Here is an 11,492-nt window from a genome sequence, read left to right as displayed (position 1 = left end):
TTAGGATTAATTGGACTTGTTGATTGATAGACGACCAACAGCAGATTTAATCCACTTTCCAAGTTTATCATCATAGTATTGGAATGTTGCTTGGTATTCAATCGATGATGATTGTGAAAATGTTGATTTGAGTTGACATGGAGCTCCTTCTTTGAGGAAGAATGGTGCAATAAATTGGAGGTGGTGGATGTGTATGTCTTTGTTTGGGAATGCATTGATTATGTTTTCAATGTATCCAGCTCCTGGGAATAAATATTTCCCTTTTACTTTGTGACCTTTTAAATATTGATATGATGGTCGGTTGACATCAATCGATGTTTGATAGCTATTGAGTGATTCACTGTCACAATGACCAAGTAGAGTCGTTGTAACTCCACCAAGTCTAATCTTTCTGTATGCTTCCTGCTCTTCCAACAAATACTCAGTATCCCATTGATATCTTGGGAGATATCTTGTTCTATTCTTCCATTCACTGTTGTTTTCCAAAGGTAATTGATTTGAAAAATCAACACCAACACCACCAAAGTAGAGTTGAGAGAGACATGATTGAATTGATTCAATTTCATCTTTCTTTTTGTTGAGTGGTGATTGAATATTGCTTCCTTGTGGCAGTAATGATTTCAAATAGAATGATAGTGTTGAATGTGGTGCAATCTCTAAATAAATATATTGATTGCCATCATTCTTTGTGAAATCAACTATATTATTGATTGTTTGTTGGAATAATACTGGTTGTCTGAGATTATCATAAATGTATTGAGCATCCAACTGTGATGATATAATGATTTGTTGTGAGGTTGTTGTTGAAAAGTATGGCATCGTTGGTTTGTATGTTTGGTATTCAATGTTGTTAAGGTTTTTGAATATGAATTCCTTTGTTTCAATTTGTGATGATGAATGGAATGCACATGGTGTACCAAGGAATGCACTGAATATATTATCATTCTTGAGTTGTTGGTCGATTAATTTGAGTTGATCTTCATTTCCAGCCAATACAATTGATTCAGCTGAGTTGTAACATGCCAACTCGATTGTATCATATTGTTGGAATCTCTCTTTGAATTTATCATATGATAATGATACAGCCAACATTCTACCACTTCCAATAGTTTCATTTTGAGCAACACTTCTCAAATATACAATTCTAACAGCTTCTTCCAATGATAATATTCCTGAACACCATGCTGCTGTTATATCTCCAAAACTAAATTAAAAATAATAATTAAATTAGTACAAAAAAATAACAATTATAAATAAATTAATAATAAATACCTATGACCAACAACGATTGATGGAGTGATTCCAAAATGATGATATAATTGAACCAATGCAACTTGAATGATAAATGTTGCTGGTTGTGCAAGTATTGGGTGGTGTATCTCTTTATCATTACTCTTTCTTAATCGATCAATGATTGAATATTGATAGTGATGAGATAGTAATCTATCGACAGTGTCAACTGATTTACGGAATATTGGACATTGTTGATACAATCTATCACCCATTCCACTCCATTGTGCTCCTTGTCCACAGAATACCATCACAATCGATGTCTTTGGTGTACTGTTCAATTGTGCCATACTTGAAACATAGCTTTGCTGTTTATCAAAGGTCAATGTTGGTTCAGATGAGAATGATTCCCAATCTTTGGCAATGATAACCTTTTTACAAGTTGGATGGTTGGTTTTGGATTGTGATTGATATCTAACGAAATCTTCAAACGTCATCTTGTTGCGATACGATTCAACATTACTCTTGATCATATTGATATATGAATCAATGGATTTTTGACTGTTTGATGAGAATGGAATTAAATATCCTGGCCCTGGTGGTTGGGTACCTAGTATTTTAAAATAATGAATTAATATTATTTAATTGTATTAATTAAAAATTAATTAATTAAAATAATATTTACCATTAATATACAGATCATCAATAATGTCAGTTTTATACTCTTGAAGTATGATATGAGCATTTGAACCAGTCAGTCCAAATGAGTTAATACCCATTCGAATGATTCTTCCATCATCTGGGAATGCTTCATTCTCCAATACAATCTTGATTTCTCCATTTAATAGGTTGATCTTTGGGTTGAGTTTGTTGAAATTGATATTCTTGATCAACATTCTATTCTTGAGCATCATTGCACATTTGATGAGTGATGCAACACCTGCTGTACTTTCAGTGTGTCCAATGTTACTTTTAACCGATCCAATTCGAAGTGGATTCGATTGACTGTGTGATCCTGCAAATACCCGAGATATCGATTCAATCTCCAGTGGGTCTCCTGTTGGTGTTCCAGTACCATGGCATTCAACATAGTAAATATCTGATGGTGATAGACATACTTTGTTTAGTGCGTTGAGGGTGTTTAGATGTTGAGCGGCCGAGGAAGGAGCAGTTGGTGAACTCTTTTCCCAGTTACCATCCACGTTACTGCTACCACCTTTAATTACACAATAAATATTATCATTGTCCTCTATTGCTTTTGACAGTCTCTTGAGAACAACGACACCAACACCTTCACCACGAACATAGCCGTCGGCTGATTCATCAAATGTTGCACACTTTCCTGCCTTTCCAATCATATTCATTCCAGTGAATTGGATGGATGACTTTGGTTCAATGAAAGCATTGACTCCACCACATATTGATAAATCACTTTCACCTTTAAGAATAGTATCAATACCTTGAAGTACTGCAATGAGTGACGATGAACATGCAGTGTCAATTGAAAGTGATTGACCACGGAAGTCATAACAATACGATGCTTTGATTGATGAGTCTGATCTCATTGACTTGACTTGAGGAATCATTGTAGCGAGATCTTGGGCAAGCATATGGTGATTGGCATCAAACATTTGACCGAGAAATACAGATGTATTTGAACCTCTTATAGATGCAGGATCGATATGTGAATCTTCCAAAGCTTCCCACAGCACAGAAAGATAGAGACGTACTTGAGGATCGATTGAAGCGGCTTCTTTACCAAGCATACCAAAGAAATGGTTGTCAAAGTGAGTCCACTCTTTCATGTCCAAGAAGCCAGCACGATCAGTAGCAATGTAACCTTGATCTATGTATGATCTTGACCACCTATCATTAGTCATCTCTGAGATACCATCCAAACCACCGAGCAATTGGTCATAGAATTGTTGTGGTGTTCTTGATCCACCTGGTAGTCTGCAACCGATACCGACGATTGCAATGTCTTGTTGTTCGTTGATAGATGTATTATCAGTGTCCATAATAATAATAGTAGTAGTTTTAATAATAATAATGAAACTATTAAAGTAATAATGATAGAATGATTCAAATGTTGAAGGTTGACAACCCTTCAATATGCTATTTCGAATACTCATTCTCTTCCTCTTCCCCATCCTCGATCTTGTGTATCTTATGAATCTAAACAACTAGATACGAATGAATGACAAAAGTATTATATCTGTGTTGTTATTTATATAATTAAATTATCCCATTAATTGTGCGTATATATATCTCTCCCTCTTTTGTAGTATCTATCTCCCTGTCAATGAATGAGTGTGTCTGTGCACACATCTAATTTGTATTTTCCAAATCGACCACTTTAAAAAAATCAAATAAATTAATTCAAATATATTTATTTTAATATTATCTTTATCAATATCTATCTATCTGTAATAATTCGTAATGAATGAATATCATTAATTAATTTATTTCAAACTCTTTTTAACACTTTCAATAATTGAATTAATAGTTCCATTAGAAATATGTGATTGGTTGAGGATGTGTGGTTTGTTAAACTCTACTTCAATTTGACCTTTGATTTGAATGGCAGTCATTGAATCGACACCATAATCTTTGAGTTTGGTGTCACCGTTGAGTAAATGTTTCTCGATTGATAGTGTCTCTGAAATAAAGTCTAATATCTTGTTGTCTATTGATCCTGCACTTGCATCTAATTGGTTACCATTGTTGTTACTAGAGATATTTAAATAGTGAGCATAGACATGTTCTAGATATGGTAATTCAGAGACAAGACTTTTAGGTTGAACATCTGCACAAATTAGATTGGTGATTGGTGTGGTTTTGTTGATAAATGAACTTCTAAATATACCATAGATTGCTGACAATGGCATCATGGTCAAACCGAATGAATGTAACACCAAACCAACACCTCTATCAGATGCTACTTTTCCAGCTTGTCCAATACTTCCCCAATCAATTGATGTTGCCTCCAAACCACGATCTCTTCTATGTCTTGCCAATCCATCAAGGAATGCATTTCCAATTGAATAACTCAAACCATCGACTGGAATATATTGAGCAATCGATGATAACATGTGGAAATGGTTTAGTTTCCAATCTAGTTCTACAAATAGATTGTGAAGATTAAATGCACCTGTTGCTTTACCTGACATCGCTGTATGATGTCTCTCCATATCAATATCATCAGCTTTAATGGTCATATATGTATTGGCACAATGAATAACGACAGATACTGGTTTGATGGTTGGTATTCTTTGGTAAAGATCCAATATCGATGATTTGAGTTGATCATAATCTCCAATATCACATTGAACAAAGTGTAGTGTGATATGACTGTAAATCTTTCTAATTTCATTGACCAATAATTGAATTTCAAATTTGGCAGATGAATAAGTTACAACAATGATATCTCTTAGTTTAGATGAATGTTTCATTAAATAACCAAGTGATTCTACTGCAATACCAGTCTGACCAGATATTAAAAGTGTTTCTCCAATACCTTCCAAATTATAGTGTATTCTCTCGACTGGTTTATATGGTTGTGATATCATTGGATCAACTAAATCCTCTTGAACGTTTTCATAACTGACAACCACCTTTCCAATATGTTTTCTTGATCGGACATGGTCAAATGCTTGAAGGATTTGATGACTTGGGAATACTGTAATTGGAGGGATTTCTAATCCGCTTCCAATATATTCTTTGATTTGGTCATTGATATACATTTGCTTGTGTGAAAAGTGGTATGTTAGGTAACCTTTGTCATAGTTGAGTGATCCCATATCGATATCTCGAACTTGGAAGAATTGATCGACTGACAAGTCGATAACCACTCCATTCTTTGAAAGACATTTAAAATTATCTTGCATTCTTGTATAATCTAATGTGTTGATGACATAGTTGACTCCTTCATTATTTGTACACTCCAAGACCCTTTTGGTAAAGTTATCATACTCTAAAATAGCAGTGATAAATGAACCACCATAATGTTTTTCAAGATATGATTTCTTTTCTTCTGATCCAACAGTTACAAATATATTTCCAGTATGTTTTTTGAATTTTAAAAGGTTTAACATTCCCAATCCAACACCACCTGTTGCACTGTGAATGAGAATAGATTCCGTTGGATAAATATTTGCCTTTTTGAATAGTACCAAACAAGCAGTTCCCATTGATAATGGTAATGATGCTGCTTCGGCAAATGATAGTTCTTTTGGTTTTGAAACAATCATATCTTCAAATGTCACTGTTGATGAAGCAAAACCAGCAGAAATACCATAAACCTCATCACCAACTTTGAATTTTGTAACCTTTGATCCTATTCTTGTCACAATACCTGAACAATCTTGACCAAGTGGTGGACGATATATATCACCAATTGGGAATAATCTTTGATCAACTTTGCCTATTAAATATGCAATTAATTTCAATATTAGTATTTGATAAATTTATAAATTTTTTTTTAATTATATGATAATAAATAAAATAATAGATACGACTAAAAACATACCTTCTAAAATCATTAAATCTTTAAAATTGATAGATGCTGCTTTGACTTGGAATTCTACCTCGTCATCCAATAACATTTCATTCTTTTGTCTGATATGATATTTTTGGTCTATTTCAAAATGAGCTTTCATATCTTGTTGATTTGTAATGACAAATTTTGGATCAACATCCAATAATTGAGGAGCATCAATTATTCTTTCCACCAATATATTGTTTTGACAGAGTTTAAGATCACTTTCTCCAAGATATTCAGAGTTTGAACATTGCAATATATGTTCAAGTGATACTTGATTACAACTATCATTGTCATCTAAAATGATTGTCACAGAGTCAAAGTGGACGGTTTCACCTCTTGATTTTGAACCATATTCTCTTGGAATCACTCTGAGACAATGATTTAATTGACCAGCTATCAATGTTATTAATTTGATTGGTAGTTGTTCCTTTCTGATGATTTGATGTAATCTGATGAGTTGCATCGATTTGAGTTCAAGATTCGATGAGTTCATTTCTTCCAATGATTCCAAATAGATTATTCCAACTTTGTTACAACCATCTACACTATCATATGATATAGATTCTAATAATGATTGATATTTACATTCATCCATTATATCATCATTTGAAAAGAAACTGATTTTCTTGGCAACTGATCCCATTGATGATGATTGTTGAATTAAGCTTGTTGCTGCTAATGATGAGGAGGATGGGGAAGAAGAAGAGGATGGAGTGATAAATAATAAATTATCAAACTTGGCAATATTGACTTCTTCAACACTTGGTTTTCTTCCAATCAATACAATTTCATCAGGTGATTGTATATTATAATTACTATGAGTAATATTGAGTTGTTGATCTTTGAAAATATTATTGATTGGTTCCATCATATTATCATCGATGATGAGTGTTGATTCATTATTTGATGTAGTGTTGATGATGACAAGTTGACCATTTGGATTTAGTAATCTTTCAAATTCACCAACCATTTGATTGTTTTCAGTGATGTATTCCATAGTTGATAGAATTAAATCAAAACTAGTTGAAAGGAATCCTTGATCTGTCAATGATCTGGTCGTATTGATTTCTTCTGGATAGAATCTAATAAATAGATTATCTTTTTGAAGATGGTCTACCGATATAATACCATCTTGTGTAGTAAAGTCAGTGATGGTACCTGGACTAGACTCCATCATTACAAATACTTTTCGGAGGAGATCGAATGTAATTAAGTCGTTGCGTCCAAAATCGAGTATTCTGATGACTCTGTGAGAGGTCGATGCTGATTTCATATAACTTTCAAAATACCCAAAGATGTCTTGTTCAGCAAGAGGGAGTTGTGAAACGATCGTTGTTGATGGTGCATTTTTAGGTTGCCAAATCATCTGTTTGATGTATTTGGTTGGGTGTTTGGCGTGGTGCACTGCCAATACTTTGGTCAACGATATACAAACTACATTTCCACATTTAACCACTGTATTTCCATCTCGATCAATAATATCCATTGATCCTTTAAATTCATTTCCTTTTTGTTGGCTGGCTGATGTTGCACCGGTGGCGGCAAACAACACATCACATGGATGTTTTGGAATATTATTAGAGTAGATGTGGAAATCTTCTACTCTATCAAATACAACTTCACATCTTGGATGTTCACCTCTAAATGTTACAATACAAGAATGTAATAGGCAATCCAGAACTGACGCATTTAAAACTGTATTTGATTCTTCAAAATGGTTTCTTGATTTGCATTCAATCTCTGACAAGATTGCACCATCTTTGTTGAATGATATTTTGTTGATTCTTTTAAATGTTTCTCCATACAATAACCCAACTCTTGTTAACTTTTGGTAAACTTCAGTTGTATTCATCGTTGCAATATTGAATGTTTGTTGTCTTAATTTATCAACACTTGAATAGTCGTTGATTGGATTAATTGGATTGTTGATTGATAGACGACCAACAGCAGATTTAATCCACTTTCCAAGTTTATCATCATAGTATTGGAATGTTGCTTGGTATTCAATCGATGATGATTGTGAAAATGTTGATTTGAGTTGACATGGAGCTCCTTCTTTGAGGAAGAATGGTGCAATAAATTGGAGATGGTGGATGTGTATGTCTTTGTTTGGGAATGCATTGATTATGTTTTCAATATAGCCTGTCCCTGGGAATAAATATTTCCCTTTTACTTTGTGACCTTTTAAATATTGATATGATGGTCGGTTGACATCAATCGATGTTTGATAGCTATTGAGTGATTCACTGTCACAATGACCAAGTAGAGTCGTTGACAATCCACCAAGTCTAATCTTTTTATACTGTTCTTGTTCATCTAACAAATATTCAGTATCCCATTGATATCTTGGAAGATATCTTGTTCTATTCTTCCATTCACTGTTGTTTTCTAATGGGAGTTGATTTGAAAAATCAACACAAACACCACCAAAGTATAGTTGAGAGAGACATGATTGAATTGATTCAACTTCATCTTTCTTTTTGTTGAGTGGTGATTGAATATTGCTTCCTTGTTGCAGTAACGACTTCAAATAGAATGATAGTGTTGAATGTGGTGCAATCTCTAAATAAATATATTGATTGTTATTATTATTATTATTCTGATTCTTTGTGAAATCAACTATATTATTGATTGTTTGTTGGAATAATACTGGTTGTCTGAGATTATCATAAATGTATTGGGCATTGAGTTGAGATGATAAAATGATTTGTTGGGAGGTTGTTGTTGAAAAGTATGGCATCGTTGGCTTGTATGTTTCATATTTAATTTTGTTTAAATTGTTGAATATGAATTCCTTTGTTTCAATTTGTGATGATGAATGGAATGCACATGGTGTACCAAGGAATGCACTGAATATATTATCGTCTTTTAATTCCTGGTCGATTAATTTGAGTTGATCTTCATTTCCAGCCAATACAATTGATTCAGCTGAGTTGTAACATGCCAACTCGATTGAGTCATACTCTGATTGATGAAATCTCTCTTTGAATTTATCATATGATAATGATACAGCCAACATTCTACCACTTCCAATGGTTTCATTTTGAGCAACACTTCTCAAATATACAATTCTAACAGCTTCTTCCAATGATAATATTCCTGAACACCATGCTGCTGTTATATCTCCAAAACTAAATAAAAAATAATATTTAAATTAGTACAAAATAATAACAATTATAAAATACAATTATAATAAATACCTATGACCAACAACGATTGATGGAGTGATTCCAAAATGATGATATAATTGAACCAATGCAACTTGAATGATAAATGTTGCTGGTTGTGCAAGTATTGGATGATGTATCTCTTTATCATTACTCTTTCTTAGTCGATCAATGATTGAATATTGATAGTGATGAGATAGTAATCTATCGACAGTATCAACTGATTTACGGAATATTGGACATTGTTGATACAATCTATCACCCATTCCACTCCATTGTGCTCCTTGTCCACAAAATACCATCACAATCGATGTCTTTGGTGTGCTGTTCAATTGTGCCATACTTGAAATATAGCTTTGTTGTTTATCAAAGGTCAATGTTGATTCAGATGAGAATGATTCCCAATCTTTGGCAATGATAACCTTTTTACAAGTTGGATGGTTGGTTTTGGATTGTGATTGATATCTAACGAAATCTTCAAATGTCATCTTGTTGCGATACGATTCAACATTACTCTTGATCATATTGATATATGAATCAATGGATTTTTGACTGTTTGATGAAAATGGAATTAAATATCCTGGGACTGGTGGTGCTTGGTTACCTAGTTTTCAGGAAAAAAAATAATGTTAGAATCAACTAATTTAAAAAATCATTAATGTATTTACCATTCGTCACAAAGTTGTTATGATGATTGGTGTCAGTCTTATACTCTTGAAGAATAATATGAGCATTTGAACCAGTCAATCCAAATGAGTTAATACCCATTCGAATGATTCCTCCATCATCTGGGAATGCTTCATTCTCCAATACAATCTAGATCTCTCCGTTTAATAGGTTGATCTTTGGGTTGAGTTTGTTGAAATTGATATTCTTTATCAACATTCTATTCTTGAGCATCATTGCACATTTGATGAGTGATGCAACACCTGCTGTACTTTCAGTGTGTCCAATGTTACTTTTAACCGATCCAATTCGAAGTGGGTTCGATTGACTGTGTGATCCTGCAAATACTCGAGATATTGATTCAATTTCCAGTGGGTCTCCTGTCGGTGTTCCAGTACCATGACATTCAACGTAATAAATATCTGATGGTGATAGTCCAGCTCTTTTAAGTGCATTTTGTGTATTAATTTGTTGTGCAGCTGCCGAAGGAGATGTTTGTGATTGTTTTTCAAAGTTACCATCCAAGTTACTACTTCCACCTTTGATGACACAATAAATATTATCATTGTCCTCGATTGCTTTTGACAGTCTCTTGAGAACAACGACACCAACACCTTCACCACGAACATAGCCGTCGGCTGATTCATCAAATGTTGCACACTTTCCTGCCTTTCCAAGCATACCTGCACCGGTGAATTGAATAGATGAAGTAGGTTCAATGAAAGCATTGACTCCACCACATATTGATATATCACTTTCACCTTTTAGAATAGTATCTATTCCTTGAAGTACTGCAACAAGTGATGATGAACATGCAGTGTCAATTGAAAGTGATTGGCCACGGAAGTCATAACAATACGATGCTCTGATTGATGAGTCTGATCTACCCGTTTTAACCTGAGGTGTCATAGTTACAAGATCGTGTGTAAGCATATGGTGATTGGCATCAAACATTTGACCGAGAAATACCGATGTATTTGAACCTCTTATCGATGCAGGATCGATATGTGAATCTTCTAAAGCTTCCCACAGCACCGAGAGATAGAGACGTATTTGAGGGTCAAGTGCAGCAGCTTCCTTTCCAAGTACACCAAAGAAATGTTTATCAAAGTGCATCCATTCTTTCATGTCCAAGAAGCCAGCACGATCAGTAGCAATGTAACCTTGATCGACGTATGATCTTGACCACCTATCATCAGTCATCTTTGAGATACCATCCAAACCACCGAGCAATTGCTCATAGAATTGTTGTGGTGTTCTCGATCCACCTGGTAGTCTACACCCCATACCAACAATAGCAATGTCATTATCTCGATCATCTTCTTGATCTTGACCAATATTATTAGAAAAACGAGTGTTGGTAATCATAACTAATTAAGTTGTATCGTCGTATAATGTATACGTATATGTATAATAATAATAAAATAAATAAATAAAATTAAAAAGATAATAATAATAATAATAATTATCTATATAATGTTAGAAAGAAATGATTTGATTAGATTAATATGTTCAGTTCATGAATCACAGTTCATTATTATTAATATTAATATTATTATTATTGTCATTATTACCTTTTGTTAACTTTAGTAGTACATTAAATCACACCAACACATAATCTTATTCTTCTTTGATCTTTAGTAGGTCAAAACAAAAGAGGAGTATAAGATAAGGGATGTGATTGTTAAAGATAAAGATGGTCGTGTTGTTTGATTGTGACCGATTGGGTAAATAACAACTAACTTGTCATCAGCAACAACAACAACAAAATGAGTTTTAGTAAACAACCAAATGAACCGATCCCCATTAGGAAGGAGAGTTTGCGTTGATCTAGTAAGTTGGCATTGGCAGCATGCATTCATTCTATGTTGCTGCTGCTGCTGGCA

At 33.7% G+C, this 11,492-nt stretch overlaps 2 protein-coding genes across 2 annotated transcripts; both read right to left on the bottom strand.

Moving 5' to 3' along the window:
* Window positions 1–6: 6 nt before the first annotated feature.
* DFA_07700 (polyketide synthase) lies at window positions 7–3,362 on the bottom strand (the record flags this gene model as incomplete). The annotated part of the gene is made up of 3 exons (XM_004355144.1): window positions 7–1,204; window positions 1,273–1,840; window positions 1,916–3,362. 3 exons carry the CDS (start codon window positions 3,360–3,362, stop codon window positions 7–9), a joined length of 3,213 nt encoding a protein of 1,070 aa, XP_004355196.1.
* A 330-nt stretch (window positions 3,363–3,692) lies between these two features.
* On the bottom strand, window positions 3,693–10,974 carry DFA_07699 (polyketide synthase; the record flags this gene model as incomplete). Its single annotated transcript, XM_004355143.1, has 5 exons — window positions 3,693–5,653; window positions 5,759–8,904; window positions 8,974–9,544; window positions 9,609–9,653; window positions 9,900–10,974. 5 exons carry the CDS (start codon window positions 10,972–10,974, stop codon window positions 3,693–3,695), a joined length of 6,798 nt encoding a protein of 2,265 aa, XP_004355195.1.
* Between the last annotated feature and the right edge of the window lie 518 nt (window positions 10,975–11,492).

The sequence above is a fragment of the Cavenderia fasciculata genome (assembly GCF_000203815.1).
Source record: "Cavenderia fasciculata unplaced genomic scaffold Scf_ET2XIPL01COFD4-5, whole genome shotgun sequence".
Classification (NCBI taxonomy): Eukaryota; Evosea; class Eumycetozoa; order Acytosteliales; family Cavenderiaceae; genus Cavenderia; species Cavenderia fasciculata.
The sequence above is the reverse complement of the archived record's forward strand: the minus strand, read 5'-3'. Positions and strand labels throughout refer to the sequence as shown.